Raw genomic sequence first — 17,094 nt, forward strand, 5'->3', positions numbered from 1 at the left:
CTTATGCTGAAGTGGGGTTAGACAGTACAAGCAAGGGACAGTTGTCCACAATTTGTATTAAAATATATTATTTCTTCAGCCAGAAAAGCATCTACAAGCACTACAGTGAATTAAGGTTTCGTTCTGTCATGGCTATTGGGATTCCACCCTCCCTCCCCATCAGTTTGTAAATATTCCTATCAATCTCTTGCAAAGTTACCCCTTCCTCCCTAATATCTTCCATTGTGAGAGTCCCCAACTCCCCTGCTACCTTCAACACCTTCTTAGCTCCATACTTTGCAATGATGTTTTGAAATGCGGGTAGGGAAAAAAAAAAAGGATTAAGTTAGAGGAATCGTGTTTTTTTTTTTTCCACGTAGGAACTTCCATGCTGACCTTTTGGTGTTACAACCCGTAACACAGAACTAGTTCAGGATGACGTGATCAAGGGAAACACTCAAAGACCCGTAAGCTGAGAAGAGCACCACCACTACGCAGCTGTCGGGAAAAAAAAAAAAGAGTATGGGAGAAAACAAGAATCATCAGTGCTGCTTCCCCTTCCTCCTGGCACCCACAGCAGGCTGCAGAGCCTCAGCCCCTGCCCCGCTGGGGCTCCAAGCCCCGGTGCCCTTCCAGCCCTGCTCAGGAGCAAGAGTGTGACTGCCCTGCGCTGTGTGTGACGGGCAGCCAGAAATAATAAGTGTGACAAGAACAAAGAAGGACCTCGCTGCTGCGGCAGAAAGGTGGGTGCTTGCTGCCGCTACAGGAGCTAAAACAGAAAGGGGGGGACCCAAAGAAACAGCACCCAGCACCTTGGGGATGGGCATGGCCGGAGTCAACATAAAAGCTATTTAGGTTTGAAAGATCAAACTCTTACAATTTGGAACTGGTGATGTGCAATGTGATTGCAACCTTAAAGGCTCCTGGCTAAAAAGCATGTATATATTTTCTTGTATGTTTACATATATACTTATAGAAGTACTTTTATCTATTTTTTTAACCTATATATACATAAATACATGTTTATGTATGTATATTTAGGTATTCATGTAGAGTGAATAAGCTTGTGTTTAATCACGTACCCTTTTTTCCAAGCGACCTTGTTCACTACAGAGGAAAAGACAAAGGACTAGATTTAGGAGTAATGCAGTCAGCTCCAATTCTGATGTTTCCTTGAAGTGCTGTGTTAGCCACCAAAATAACTGCCTTAGAACAGTTTTTTCTGCTTCACATAAATAACAATGTGAGGAATGCCTCTGTTAACTCTGTTAATTTGTTTTATCATTTTTGTCCGTATTTCCCTACCTTCCATCCCCCATGAATTAGTTTTTAAATTGAAAGAGGGACAGAAGAAGCAGCCTAGTTGTAAGCTGCTAAACTGAACTGTACATTTAAAGTACGATGAGGTAACTGGGCTATGCCTGGACTCCCTGGTTGGTGGAAACAACCATTTACCACACAATAGTCGTGCTGAAACTCGCCTTCACTGGTACTGACAGAGATGAAGTGGTAACAAGTCATGCCTTAGTTCTTCTGATGGTGACAGACAGAATTATTCTTCTTTGCAGCGATTTGTATTCAGAGTTACAAAGGAGAAAGGATAGGAAGAGTAAAAAACAAAAAAATTACCACTTGGTTAAGAAGCATTAATGTTAAGACTTACCTTACTCTGAAACTTTTTCCCAAGGATGGCAAGCTCTGAAGTCCAATGCACAGGAATTAAAGTGTAAACATTCACATATTTAATAGTACCATCAAAATAACCATCATCACTACATTAAAAACTTCAAAAATGCATTTGCGTATGGTCCTAATATAAATTAAATATATGAACTAAAAGTAAATAAATTTAACATTAGGTAATGCTATAAATAAGGTAAATGCGTTTAGTGTACCTTTGAGTCATAAAAATGCCTTAAAAAACAGGTAAGTTTACAGCTTATCACCAATACTCTGGATACCACTTTCATGATTTTTTTCAAACATTGATAAGTCTACATTTGACAACTCAAAATGATTTTTTTGGCCACTGAACACTTTGATGGAGGAAGAGGTGTGTGGGATGTCCAGGATGAAGTCCAAGTTTTATTTCACAATAAAACTTCTTTGATTCCCAGCGCTGATAGCAAGGCTCTCTCTTTTCAAAACCTTAATTTTAAGTGCTTTTTTAATTTTGGTTTTTAACTCGTTTAGATATCCATTTTGCGAAGGCTCATCCTGCTGAAGGAGTCTCTGAGGGAGAGAAAATACAATGATGAGCTCGTATTTCCCACGATGAAATAAGAAGTATCTGAATATGAATGATTCTTTAGATAATTCCCAGTATTTTCTACAGCTGGTTACTACAAAAGTTAAGTCCACTGACATGAATTCATTGCTTCTGCAAGTGAATTTGTTAGGGGCCTGTATCTGGGACCATTCAACTGCTCAATGGTTACCAACAGGAAAAGCTGACAGAAAATTGAATTCAAGTGTATGCAAAGAAGCAGCACAAACCATCTGCACTACTTAAATCTTAGTGAAGTCCTTCAAATAAATATCTAAGTGGGATTTGCTTGCAATAGCAAGTGAGAACTGACTGCAGCTGAGAACAGCTAGCAACTGGTACGTGATCTGGGGAGCATTTAAAAAGTCAGGAACTAGGGTAATGAGAAAGGCCACCTTTCTGTAACATATATCATACAGAGAAACACATCAAATCCAGCTACAGAAACACTGCTGAGCATTTCAGTGCAAGCTGGGAACACTCATTTCCTTCTTCATCTAGTAACAAGTCTTGCTGTGTTTACAATGTGAAAAGAGAAATTCAGAAAAAATACATTTTTGATATTCCCTGTTGCTCTTTTTCTCTGAACAACACCTGCACGAGGACAAGTTCAAAACCAGGGTTGTATTCTCCTAAGCCAACTGCATGTACACGAGCTGAAGTCCACATGCACTCAAATATTCTAAAGGATCTGTCACTAAAAGTATTGTCACTGTCTTGCTCAGTGCTAACACAGTGCTTCCAAAAAAACCTCACCAAAACACAACCCACGACACCCTTTGGTTTTAAACCATGATGCCAGGACAGTCTTGCTGGATTGCTTTAGCCTACCTTGCTAAAAGAGGAGATGGCAGGGTATTTTTCAATAGCAGAAAGCCAAAGATCATGTGCAGAGTACCTGCTGAAAAGTACTTCTGCCCTATTCATGGAGCCAGAATTTTGTTAGAAGTTGAACCCAAAGTCCCCTGCTCAGCCACAGCTGGTGCTAGCAGGTAACAGTGCTAAGGGCTCTGAGCCACTTCACACACTCCCAGTGGGGTTTTTATGTTCAGTCTCATTGCAGAGGAACAAAAAGCCCTGACTCAGCTAACCAGTCCTCCAGAATGTGAAACACCAACAGTTTTTCCATTTACGTCACGCTACCTGCTCCTGGAGCTCCTCATCCCAGTTCCACTGGGAATGCCCAAGTGTCAAAGTCCCACCCTGCTGAAGGTGGCTTTGAATCTCAACAGAAGCAGCACACACACAAAAAAAATCTCATAGATCAGAAACAAAATGGACCATGACAAACACCACCTACCATAACAGCTGGGATGGGGATGTGTTCTGAGCTCAGGAAAGAAGGGAAGAGGGAAGGACTCAGCCAGAAGAGAGACACGATTAAAAACAAAGAGATTTCACAGGTTCACCGGGAAGATCAGACAGCCCGGTTTTATACCCTCCTTATCTCTGCTGAAAGAGTAAAATCAAATATCCACCTGTGGCATGTGACTGGCAACACTGCCTTATACAACTGTGGGATCTTTCTGTTTATCAAGGGTTGGAGAGCTTCCTTTAACCGGTGATAATTCCTTTCAAGTTCTCGCTGATACTCCTTTTGATCTGGACCGATCAAGCTCTTGTTCTTGCGCAGAGCATCTTCACATCTAGAAAACAAAAGCCTGTGAAACTTGGGCATTTAAAAAAGGACATGCTAGCTAGAGACTCGTTAATTTAATAGCACAAAAGCTTTCCTTCTCCTCCTCTGGGATGACACACAATATCCGTTTCTATCTTGTCTTTCGGGTAATAAAGGCTCAGCTAAACCAGTTGTTCTCCACGGGGGAAGGAGAGGGTGTCACGTTTCCAATTTCCATTTCAGTTCCAGAGTGGCAACTTCTTTTTTATTTTAGTTTCACTCTCCAATTACATTTATCTTTGCTGAAGAGAAATGAAAAGCTTACCTCTACATAGCTACTTCTACTCCAAGCAGATTTAAAAATTGATAGACTAACTGCTCTCCCCAGCAAAGATTAATAAAAAGCATACTATGAAATGTTCATCAGGACCTCTTCTACTTGGAAAGATGTAGTTTAACTGAAGGGTTCGAAAAGAGTTGTATCATCAACACCACTCGTCACATATGGAAAAACTACATTGCCACTGGATCTGTTTCCTTGGAACGTTTTTATTTCAATTTTTTTATTATTATTCCCCGGTGCTTACAAAAGATGCTGGATTGAGGCTGTGGTTTGCATTACTCAAGAGGAAAGTACAGCAGCCAGCGCAGTTTCTTGAGAGAATTCTGCCAGCATGCTTCCACTCGGTTTGGAGAAATTCACTTCAGAAGGAAATTAAAACTCCTGGCCAGCTCAGCAGTTTCGCCTGACCCTGCCAACCTGTGAGTTCATTTGTGCCAATGTGGCTAGCTGTGTTTCCTGAACCAGGAACACTTGTTCACAACTGAGCTGCGATCACTAATTCCTTCCTGATAAACAGCAAAGCCAAATGACTCCAGCCCTTGATCCGGCTGAAGTCATGGACCAGCAGTACCACAGGGAACTGAGAGGGCAGCTGAGGAATACAGCTGTGTATCAAAACTGAACAGATGAAGTTACAACATGAATACTCCTCTCTCTGGATAGCCCCTATGTTATTGTACGTGCTCCTGTCTGATGTGGTAGCAATAAATGCGTCTGGCAGGCAGTTTGAAGACAATACTCCATACCTTTTTGTGAAGTCTTTGAAACAGAGACGTAGTTTGTTATGGTGTCTGAAGAGCTTTGGATCATTGGGTATTTCAGACAAGAAAACTTGTGCAACTTCTAATGGTCCCTTTAGGAGTAAAAACAAAAAGTACATTTTTAAGAACCATCTGTCATATCCACTCACTGGAGAAAATTCTTGCATATAGACACATTCATAAAATGCAACATTTCCTCACAGAATGCTTCTTAAAGAATTGCAGCTGCTAAATCTGGCATAAATCACCAAATATCATGACCACTGAATGTCTTTTAGGCATTTTTTAAATAAAACTCTGCTTTTGGAAAACAGTGTGAGAAAGTACACAGATTCTACATTTGTTTTCTCTTACAATGATTCTTGACAAAGTTTGCTCAACTGACAACTAAGAAAAAGTTTAAACAATGCAGATGGAACTAGGGAAGCCTTTGCCAGCACTGTGAACTCAAACACAGAACTTGAGACTCCAGCTCCGTTTTTTCCAGCTTGTGTATTAATAGAGGTCTGCTCACATTCCCTCAGCTTTTCCTCAATATTTCTCCACTCCAGCTTTGCTTTCCACTTTGTTCAAAAACCACAGCAGGACACGATCTTAGTTCCACCCACCAGAGCCTGGCTAATTGAAGGTAAAGCAATAAAACTTCCTTTTTTATTTTTTATGTTTTAAACAAAGGAAGGAGAAGCAGGCAGAAATGACTGAGGGTGCTAGGAAGGAGCAGGCAACTGAGGGAGAAGGACTCTCTCTACTCAGGCATTTTCCAGGTCTAACTGTGTTTTCAGGACTCTTACTCAAATTGTAAAGTTGCTGAGAACAGCTGGTCTAGACCCACCAGTAACCTTAAACACATCCCACAGACTGAATGGGAAAAAACCCACACAAGGTAATTTAGAAATAAGGCCCAATGCTGCCCATCCACTGAACCGAGTGATACGCACCACCCCAGCGTCTCCAACTCAAAAAGGATTCTCACCTGATTTACTGTGGTACCTACTGATCCTTGTAGCACCATCTGCAGCATCTTTGGGTCTGCGGGGTCTTGGTGAGTTGCAAAAGCTAATTCCTGTGTTTTCTTCTGCATGTCCTCTATGGCAACTTCAATAGGCGTCAAAATGATCTAGGCAAGAAGACAAAATATGGGATGCTTGTTATGGCTGAGACTGCCAGGCAGACAGACGTTCAGAAATGCTTTGGGATGGCACACTGACGTGGTAGAGGACACCAACAGGACAGATATACTGGAGAGAAGCACTCTAGAAACAGCATCCCCTCAATCTTAAGTTAGGAACATCCAGAAAAAGTTCGATTTTTAAATGTGTTTCTACATCTGAGTACTCAAAAGCTTTCTGAGATTGCTCCTGAGAGGGCAGGCTGTAGTGTCCCTTAGTGCTCTACCAAATACCCGGGGCTACAGTACTGTGTCAGTGCCCAAACACCTGCATGTTCCCCACCTTGCACGGAAATGAATTTTTAATTGTGTCTGCATACACTGGTGAAAGAGGCAGTAGGACATGCTGCATCTGTACGTTGGTCCGAGTTTGGTTTAAGTTGAATAGGAACAGGAAGCAGTTCAGTAGGAATGAGCCAGTCTTAAAATCAAAATGAAAGGATGTGACACTAGTCCTTGAAGTGAACAGCCAGAGTAGCTCAGGACAGCACTGCCTGCTCTTGCCCTGTGTGAAATTTATGCATCTTCAGCAGAGAAGGGAAAGGTAGGCTAATGATGGCCAGAGGGTGCACCTGCATTGGTGTAACAGTGTGAAGGGATGTGGCCGTGGTGTTAAACTAAACGTACAAGGGTACATTATGCAAGAGTTTCAGCAACATCCACTTCCCTTAGTCTTGTATAATATTTCCCTTCAGACTGAGGAAACCCCTGGGGACGTCTGCCGTGCAGAGAGCGCGAGCCTCACCTCCTCTTTGTGGATGACGTTTATCCTGGTCTTAATGTACGGGAAGGCGTGGGACGTCGTCAGGATTGTTTTGCGCTTGAACTGCTCGTGTAGATCCCCATGAGCTCGGCCGTCCAGCGTGAAGGGCGTGCAGTACATGAAACGCCGCAAGTTGTAGTTTTTGTCGAAGTAAGTTATTCTGTCCTTCATCTCGTACGTGTCAAAGTAAGGCTCCACGTAGGTTATCTGGATGTAGGCCTGCAGGAAGGAACCCAGGTGTGCGCAGTCAAGTACAGTGCCTCAGGAGGCCACACAGATGAGATGATTTCTGCTCCTTCCTTTCTAGTAGCGCAATAACCCAGCTGGCTTTAACTCCTTCCTCTGAAGAACTAGGACTGTTCTTTGTCTTTACTCCAAAAAAATCACACATTATGTTGATGGTGAATAGGGGTGCCTGGTAGCAGCTCAGCACTTTCTGGACTAGATACAGCACACTGCCCCTCTCCCCTCAAGTGTTTCCTTCTTTTCTTTGCAGATAATGCTTTTCCCTAAACTGAAAGCTTGTTTCCTAGGCATGTTCCTGTTATTTTCGCTATGCTTAAAGGACATAGCACAAGAATGACAAAACGCTACAGCTGCAAAAAAGCCAGAGGCCATTGAATGGAAAACTCCCTTCCTTCCTTGCATTTAGCAGAGATTACTGAGAAAGGCGAATGCAGCCTGAGTCTGTGCTGTCCCTTTGTCTCTTAACCTTCCCTTCCCACCTTCCCAAAGGAAACAGCTAATCCTGCACTCCTTTGCTGGGATGATTTTCCCCAACTCTGTCCCCGAGCAGCCATGAGATGCTCTCTAGCTCTATACGTGGATTCCATTGCCTACTTGGTGGAATTCAGGGCAGGATTGGGCCCGTTACATTTTTGTACATTCAGGACTAGTTATACTGCTACACCTCTGCTTGTATTCTTACCTTGTTAGGATCTAGTTTACATTTGTCCACAGGGTTTGAGTCCTTAATCACTTCAAGCACATCTTCACCAAACCGTTCTCCATAAAAACCCTACAATCGACAGCAAATACATTGAAAGAGAACATCAAATGTGGTCATCAAAGATGGAGGCTGGGGAGACAAAGGCACATTCAGGAGAGGTGAAGCCCAAAATGCCTTCAACAGAAGCTGTGCCAGAGCTGAATGGGATCTGCTGAACCTAGGAGAATTAAATCAATCACATTCCAGGGGCAACAGGAAAAAAACAAGCCCAACGCCCTGGAAGCCAGGAGAACTCGGGAGCCTTCCAACTGCACACACACACTGCATGGCTTTTAACAAGCCTCTGAGCTGGCTGTGTGTCTGGGAGCTCAACTGAAAACCAGGGTCAATACAGGATCTGCGTGGAAATCAGGTGCCACATCACAGCGTGGCTTTGCTGGCCTGGATGAACGGCCAGATCTGAGCTCAGTTTCATGTGCTCAGACCTCAAATAACATCGCTGCTCTCAGTGCCACGTGAGAGCAACTGAGCTGTGAGCAACAACAGGACGTCAGAGCTAGTCTAGCAAATAACACAGGGCCGGGTCTGAGGAACACGCTGCATGGCACAGCCCTGAGCAGTGCTGCTGAACTCTCTGCATCTTCCAGAGGGGATGGCCTCATCTGTGCACAGTGCTGCCGGGAAGTCTCTGACCCAAGACATTGGCTAGGCACACGTAGGTTGGCAACGAACCAGACTAACAACCACACAGTACAGACAGATGATCCCTGGGTGGTGCCTGGAAACACACCCAAGCTCCAGTTAGATTCATCAGAGTTGCCTTTGCGTGTTCATGGCTGAAATAAACTTCAGAGACCTGAGATACCCCAATTTTGGGGGCTCTGAAATTCAGACTCCTTCAAGGGCACAGTCTCTAGGAGCAGAGAAACATGATGTGGAGGTAAGAAACCTGGTGGTCCTGTGCTTTGGGAACACAGCTCTTAAATGACTGATGGAAAACAGTAAAAGTGCAATTCACAGACAGAATTTGAGGTTAGCCACAAACATCTCACCTCCAGCCTATGGGAAATCTCAGCCAACTTTGTTATCGCCGGCTCCTTGTAAACAAACTCTTGTTCATCCAGGTCTCCAAACTTAGTTCCATAAAAACCAACGCGGAAGTAGGTGCCAAACATCCTCTTTCCATCCTAGGTTTGGAGAAACAAAAGGTTATTTCAGTGTGGAGACGAGCATACCCCAAGTATGGCTGCAGACGAGCTCCGGATTTTATGCAAAACCAAAATGAAATTAAAAAAAAAAAAAAAAAATAGAAAGGAAGAAGGAAAAGAAAAACACACCTGGAACTCAGCATGAATGCATTTAGCAGCAAACGCCACGATGAAATTATGAACTAACATGAGATTTATGGATCGGTTATGACCATCAGCCCAACCCTGCAATGACTTTTCCTACCCAAGGAAGAGCCTGGGGCTGTTGGACATCTCTGAGGAACGAAGGCGAGTTCCTTTGCTTGGGTCATTATTTCAGGCTCTCCAGCCTCTGCAGAGGCCCCTTACCCTGGTCCGTAGCTGCTGACTGCCTGCAGCACGCGGGGAGGATGCTGCACACAAACACCCCTGGCAATCACCCGCACCGAGCCCCCGTGATCCGTGCTCGAGTCATTGCAGGATTGGGCCGATGTCAGCGCCCAGCTCACTCACACACACACACCAGGTGCTGTTTGGGCAGCACGTCGACCGAAGGTGTTGCAGTCTTGTCTAGGAACTAATTTCTAAAATGGAGGGCCAAAGTCACTGCTGCTGAAAGCAGATGCAATTCACTGCGTCATGTACCTGCTTCCTTTTGAGCCAGTGGTGAGTTTGGCCCAGAAATGCAACGAAAGAAGAGAAACAGAAAGATTTGTGCTGGAAAGTAACAAAGAAAAATCCGATTAAGAGAAAGAGGAAAAATGCTTTATAACTAAACCACACCTCTGCTTTTGTTAAACAGGTCACTCCGCATGCACAAACCAGAAATGCCTTTCAGCAAGAAACTCTGAAATGTTCACCTTTACTCTCGTGACAAAGAGTGATGCAGAGCGTAGTGCTCACTGCTCCTGGCTTGGGGTTACTGTTAGGTTCAAAACAGCACCTACACGTGTCCTGGCTGCTGTGTATGATTTTTATTTGGTATTTTGCTATGGCAACACTGAGCTCTTGTGTTGATGGTGAACATGATCTACAGAAGGCAAAAAGGGCAAATAAACCAAACTAAAAATAAAAAAAAAATCTCAGGAAAACTCCAGAAACTGGAAAAATCATAGTAAGCCACCGGCCTGAAGGACACACTGTTATTTTTCATTATTCTTCATTATATTTTCATTATTCTTCAGTGCCCTGCCTCCAGACCCGCATGGCAATGACCAGCCTTCTGAACCCTTCGTTTACTTAGCACTACCTTTCCAAAGCCACATTTTTGGACAATACTATGCTAAAATCCCTCCCTGTTGCTACTTTTTACAATTCAATCTCAGTGCTGTAAGGCAGAAGATTGTGATCTTCCAGGTTATGAAGCATTTGCAGAACCCACTTCCTACGAGGTATCGGCCACATGGACTTTTGCACACACAACGTTTTGTTACAGCCAGTGTACATTTGTGTTGCTATAAAAATAACAACGAGGGGGGAGGAAAATGCTATTATCAACATCAATAAGGAGTTCTGGTACTAAAATGGTACTAAATGCATAAAATAAGAGTAATGTGGCCTTGTCCCAGGAGCAGCTGGGAAGCCTGGTGAGATCCAGATCCCAGTACACGTACGTGTTTCCTCGTCATTAACACCAGCTGTACTGGCTTTTCCTTCTCAACCCATTTGCTGACATTCAGGTATCATAAGCATGCCAGGGAGAAAAGCCAGCAGTGAGGAGCCCTGGTTAGCTCCCGATGTGACAGAATCATCTCCCCACCAAGCCATGATCCATCAGCCATTAAACGTACATGAGCTGAGCAGTGACCGCTCCCAGCAAGCTAAACCATCAAATCCTTTCCACTCCCTGAGGCTCTGTGAGAGTGTCTTTCGAGCTAAAGAAGGGTCTGTGGTGGGAGGCACAGAGGAGAAATGCCTCCAGCGTGAACGTCAGGTGCCTGGGGAGAAACCAAGCAGCCCTGGGCCAACACCACAACTTCTGCTCTCCTCACCTACCAGCTTTCTGCCACAGCGGGCAGGGTTGGCTTGGCTAACTCCTTCCCCTGCTTCCTTCCCCCAGGTAATTTCTCAGTCTGTGGCCGAGCCTGGGGACCTGCACTTGGAACACACTTCTCAGGGTGAGCGAAGGCCCACGGGCTATCCCTGCCTCGCAGACACACTCAGGAGCTGGGAGCTGCCTGAGGTGAGGGGAGCTCCACGTCTTGCCTGGAGTTAGGGATGGGATGGCTCTGCAATCCTCACCAGCAGCTTGTCTTTGAAATTTAGCCAATTAGTCTCTGTAATCACAGTACTGAAATCAAAACTGGTCACCTAAATATACTCCATGGTCTTGTTTCTGAAAAGAGCTAAAAATGCAGATATGAGGGAGAAAATATTAAAAGCATTTTATTTCCTATTATTTTTTTTTGAAAAATAATAGGTTTTTGGGAGGAGAAGAGAATGAAGGTGAACACTGAATAGCCATTACAGAACTGGCAGAGCAGAAAACAGCCACCATGATATATGAAGGTTCATGATTTGTTATTATGCATGGTAAATACCTTTCAAAATTGCTGGGAATAAAGTTTTAGAGTTATCTCTTGCATACACACAAGAAGCTTTGCCAACAAAATTTGGAAAATCGGACCCAAGAGTTATCATCCGCTTTCTCCACCAAGACCACCACAACAGCAGTTGCCAGGAGGCAGAACCAGCCTGAAGTATGTATGAAGGAAAGCAACCCCTTCCTTCATACACACTGTGCAGAATGCACCATCCAGCCACCTGCACCAAACCAAGTATTATATTTTCTTGCTCAATTTTAACCCAAGGTCCTTTGCAGTGTTGCCAACTATTGCAAATCTTTCAATATTGATTTATTTTTTTTTTAAATACCACTCCTGGAGTCCTGCAATTGGAGGCAACCTCACTGTGCATATTTTAAAAATACACATTTTTGAATTCTCATGGCAAAGCATGAAAAGCTTTTACCTCAGAATTTCCCTAATTATGAAGTAAACAAAAAGAATTCAACATTTATTAAACAAAAACCCACCACTTGGTATTGTGAAGCAGGTCTCAGAATTGCATTGGTGTCGGACTCAGGACACGGGCTTGTAGTTGGCAATACTGCTTTTCCCGTGACACAAGGGGTGAATCCTGCTGTTGGCATAGCTTGTTGGTAAAATTAAATTGGGATTTTCACAGAGTAAAACAAAAACAAAAGGGGGGGGGGGGTGGGGGGGGGGGGGGGAGGGGGGGGGGAAGAAAGTAAAAAAAAAAAAAAAAATTCCACAAGTAGGAACTTACCACAACAGACAATAGTAAGAGTGGGGAGGAGGGTCAGCAACCAGGGCGATAGAGGAGAAAACAGAAAGTATTTAATTAGGGAAATTCCAAAAAACAAACAAGCAGCAAATTGGCAGCAAATAAATTTTAAAACAAAAAAAAGGGTGAGCATCAATTAAGGTATTTAAAAATAAGGGAAAAGGAAAACACATGCAACAAATCTGGAAGCTACAAAGCACAAAGATCAGAAGTGTGGCAATGAAAGAGCACGATGACAGACGAGAACATAAACCATGGGTGTCTTTTACCATGCAATAAAACATGACTGAGTGATGTTAGAATCATAACCAATGACAGGATTTTCTTCAGGGGTCGATTTAGGGGCAGACTAATCAAAAAAGATGCTCACAGGCCTCCACGTTCGTCGGGTATTGAACGTGTGTCATTTTCATTCCTACAACACATACTGCGGTTTGCTGTGCCACTTCATTTGCTGGGACCTCTCACAGGAATAAGCAAACAATTTACAGGACCAGCCCTTAAGTGCTGGGGGTTAATTTAAGCTACTGCTAGGCCAAAATTCAACAACTGTCATTCGGACATCATCAGCCCAAATGATTTATGTCACATAATGCAACAGAACTTTGATCTTGGCCCCAGTTCAGGAAGTGTGGTCTTAAATGCTCTCCGGTGTTGGAAGTGTGGAGTGAGATGGCTCCTACTGAGTCGCCCGATTTGCAGAAAATAAGAGATTAACTGGGCAGCTGAAGTCTATGCAAATAATGTATCATCATATTCACAAAACGTTCAAAATATCTACTAGGACTTCTCAACACTCATGTACCAACTGTGTCAACTGGACTAGGGCCTGATTTACTAGACTCGCTGTGCTGGGTGCAACTTCAGACAAAGATGACTGCTTTGCTTATATTTTTAATCCAACGTGTGGTTCTCATGGTGTATGTTGTAGAAATGTGAACAAACAGCCTCTACAAAAATGAAAGCAGCAAAACTGACTCCAGTTAACACAACCAAGCTATTTTACTGCCAGAAAAAAGCTACATAACAAATTGATTGTTCTTAAATGAATAGAATGAAGGAGCCTATTGTCTGGGATACGATTGCACATGCAATAAACCAGTTTTTTAGTACCTCTGAGCATAATTGCTTAAATCGACCCCTGTGGATGGGGTGAAAATATGGTATGAAGGGATGATATTCTGTGTCAATGCTGATGAAAAGAAATATAACAAATTATAAAAACAAACTAGTGATGATACAGTGGCTCATTCACCAAAGAACCTCATTAGTGGAACACATCAGCATCCATGCACTACCTACAGCTTCTTATGAAGAATTTCCTACTACAACCACAATTGGTTTATTGGTATTTCTTTGGTTAATGAATTCAGTTTTAACAGCAGACAGCAACAGAAATACCCACAACTAGCACATGTGGGCAAGCATTGGCGTGAGTCATCTGATAAATCTATTAGTGTTCTTTACTAACTAAAATGGAGTTACCTACCTCCCAGCCAGTACTCTGTGTAATAAAAAGTAAAAAGCGCATGTCACAGAAACCAAAAAAAAAGTTTCAAAGGCCAAAACATGACCATCAATATAAGGTATTGTAAACCTGAAATGGTTTCATTTAAAGACATCATGCAACAAAACAACCTCTTCTGGCCCAGAATGACACTCAATGATTGTCCTTCATTGGTTCATTTAACCTTACAAATCTGGCAATGTCAGAACATGGAGAAAACAACCAGACACTCAGCTGCTGTAGACCTGGTGGATTCTATGAAATTGATGCATTGATCTTCACCTATTGAGGAGCTGATGTTAGCATAAGGGTAACCACACCAACAGACAACAGTGACCCAGCAGTTCACAACCAGAAAGCTGGTTGGGGTGGGGGACTCAGAGTTGCACTGGCATGTCCTGGAGGAGGGTCTGCTGAGCACCTGCCCGCCTGCAAGAAAGGCATGCACCCAACAGGCCTCTCCTAGAAGGTAACACGTGCTTCTAGAAAGTTGCCATGTGCTCTCATCTCCTGCTTAGCTGAGGTCTGTTGAGCTTTGTGCGAGTTAATAATGTCTGACTTCTCTCATCAAATACTCAGCACTTAAGCTGGTGGGTTTTGTACTGTCTAACTTTAGAAAGGTTCCTTCAGCAGCTTAGTCACCATTTGAACAGACAGATAAAAACCCAACATTTCTCAGTGTTACCTACCAGGCTAAAGGTAAAATACAATTTTTAATTATTTTTTTTTCCAGAAATACAGCATGCAAAACACATTTTAAAATAATATCTGAAAGGATAAACTGACAGATGATTGGAATTTTTAACTCTTGGATATTTCTGAAGTTACAATAAAAGTAGGTATTTTATGTTCTCTCACGCTTCTCAATTAAATGTACAGAGGGAGAAAAATCCCTTGTATTTACTGTGGATCACCATTTGACAGTTCTTGTGTAATCTGATTAAAATGTTTTTTCCTTGATAGGTAGTTTTTATTTGAACTAAGCATTTGAAATTTCTTTGCAATTCATATTACAGTGGAAAGTTCAAACCATTACCTGGTGAACAATCTTGCTGAATGCCTCTTGGAGTTTACCATGAATAGTAGATAGCTTCTTGGCATCTCTGTTAGCTTCATGAATAGGAATAAGGACTTTGTAAACCTCATTAACTGCTTCATACATGCCAGCCTACAAAAATAACATCCATCAGATTCCTCCAGCAATTCAACAGCAAGAGTGAAACATACTCCCAGCATTTACATTGCAAGATTGCAAAGGCGACTTGCATACCAAAAGGCACTGTGATGTAATCAGTACCTTTTCTTAAAATATATCCATACATACATGGAATAAAATCCCCAGTTGCCTTAGGAATCAAGTCTGCATTACACATTGCTACTAGTAAATGAGATTATTGAAAGAAATAAAATTGGGTTATTTTGGTTGGATATATGCACAAGAGCACAAGCTAAATAGGATTCTAACCATCTATGGAAATTGAATATGGAAGCTTAAGTGCACGATACAGCTCATTCTGTTTAGTGCATCTTTAACCTAAGGGACTTCTACATCCACTTTTGGCACTCCATGAAATGGGCTTTGTGAAGTTTTGTTAGGATGTCTCTAGTGGAGGTGACTCATAAAAAAGAGACACTGCATCATAAAACTTAGCCTGCCCACAACATCAGTTCTGAGTCTTTGCTCTGGAGTTATAGCTGCTTGTACTTAAACCCACTGAATATTTGATATTGTGCTGTGGGAAATAACTCACTTGCTTTCATTCGTTTCAGATGGATACACTACCACTAGCTCATTAACACTGCTCACACAAAGCTCTCAGCCCACTCTCTTCGAATAGATGGAGAAACAGTATGGCCTTTTTCTCCTATTGTGAACTCCAAAATGGGCAGTGCTGAAGTGAGAGATGCTGGAAGCACACAAAGCCCTCTTTGGTTCCAGACCCCGTTCACTGCAGTTTACTTGAGAGGGCAAACTGAGCTGTCTTGAACAGCCAAAACTCCCAATGCTCCATGCGAATTAAACAGCTACAATAGAGCTATACAGCCCCATAGAGAAAACATTTTCCAGTATATTGCCCAGCAACATAAGATTGCTGAAGGAGACAGATAAAGAAATTAAAGTCGTCTACCATGGAGAACGATGCTGCAGCCTGTTCCAGCAATCCCACCAGACCAGCTTCTGTAAAATACTTTCCAGAACAGATACCTTCTTCATCTGGTGATACAACATCATCAGAAACTGCTGACTCTTCCAAAACATTAGAAGATATGTTCTAAGGAGAAATAATGTAGATAAAATATTTAACTCAATTTAAATAATGATCAATACTTTGAAAGCCAGCTGATTTTCAATCAAATATGAGCTTCACGAGCATTTTATGTCATTTCCTTCTGAACCAAACCAGCAGGGCGTTTCAGCACATGCTAAAGCTGATTGTACTGGACCACCTACATGCTCAAAGCTCAGTATGTGCTTGTTTGCTCTGCTCAGTGGTGCCTTGCCTAATGGTAGTAGTCACGCGAACCAACTGCATAAGTTACTTCAGAACAATTGCACCCACTACAAAGGCTGGACTAAACAGAGGGTAAAAAAAGACAACTTATATGGAGAAATAAAAAGAACTGGATTCATTCAGCCTACTCAGTGGAACCAAGACAGCCTTTAAGCATAAAAAAAAGATTTTCAGAACTTGCTGTAATGCATTCTCCCCAAAATAAACCGAGTAAGTGCAGCATGAGTATCTAGGCACAGCAGTATCTGGCATATAGGAGATACTCCATCCTACCAGCAATGACAGAACCTAAAAATACAAAAACAGGACAACTCCTACCTGAAACGTAACACACCCTACAGGGAGGTATTTCCGGTCTTCAAGCATGCTTAGGTATTCAGCCACCAAGGCTGCGGAGTGGACTAAGCACTGGGCTGACTCTGCATGATTGCTCCTCTCTGAGTGCTTTCCAGCCATGTTCTGCAACCAGGTCAAGCGCAGGTCAGGGGAATTCTGATAGCCCTTTGCAATCCTAATTAAAAAAAAAAAAAAAAGTGAGAGAAAAAAGTCAAAAAAAAACCCTTTGCAATTAGTATTTAGTTGCTTCTGCTTAAATACCAATCATCCTCAGTGCTAGGCTACCTGGAAATATATGAGATAGTAAGCTGTGTAGATGGAAATTACCCTAAACTACTTCACAGATTTCTCAGCCAGTTACCGGTGGGCAAGTAACTGGAGCTACCTAGTGATGGCAA

General features: G+C 42.7%; 1 protein-coding gene across 16 annotated transcripts in view; it reads right to left on the bottom strand.

Moving 5' to 3' along the window:
* Window positions 1-1,698: 1,698 nt before the first annotated feature.
* DOCK7 (dedicator of cytokinesis 7) overlaps window positions 1,699-17,094 on the bottom strand; it is a 99,305-nt gene continuing 83,909 nt past the window's right edge. For 8 of the 16 annotated variants that reach the window (XM_040565917.1, XM_040565916.1, XM_040565913.1 and 5 more), the window contains 11 exons: window positions 16,679-16,871; window positions 15,977-16,120; window positions 14,884-15,015; window positions 13,830-13,844; window positions 8,900-9,025; window positions 7,827-7,916; window positions 6,881-7,117; window positions 5,941-6,084; window positions 4,953-5,059; window positions 3,724-3,891; window positions 1,699-2,211 (listed from right to left, as the gene is read on the bottom strand). In XM_040565917.1, the coding sequence (XP_040421851.1) occupies window positions 2,169-2,211; window positions 3,724-3,891; window positions 4,953-5,059; window positions 5,941-6,084; window positions 6,881-7,117; window positions 7,827-7,916; window positions 8,900-9,025; window positions 13,830-13,844; window positions 14,884-15,015; window positions 15,977-16,120; window positions 16,679-16,871 (1,399 nt within the window). In that variant the 3' untranslated portion in view covers window positions 1,699-2,168. Of the gene's footprint in view, window positions 2,212-3,723; window positions 3,892-4,952; window positions 5,060-5,940; window positions 6,085-6,880; window positions 7,118-7,826; window positions 7,917-8,899; window positions 9,035-13,829; window positions 13,845-14,883; window positions 15,016-15,976; window positions 16,121-16,678; window positions 16,872-17,094 lie in introns of all 16 variants that reach the window. The other 8 variants (XM_040565914.1, XM_040565918.1, XM_040565909.1 and 5 more) reach the window with 2 other exon arrangements.

The sequence above is a fragment of the Cygnus olor genome, chromosome 8, assembly GCF_009769625.2.
Source record: "Cygnus olor isolate bCygOlo1 chromosome 8, bCygOlo1.pri.v2, whole genome shotgun sequence".
Taxonomy (NCBI): Eukaryota; Metazoa; Chordata; class Aves; order Anseriformes; family Anatidae; genus Cygnus; species Cygnus olor.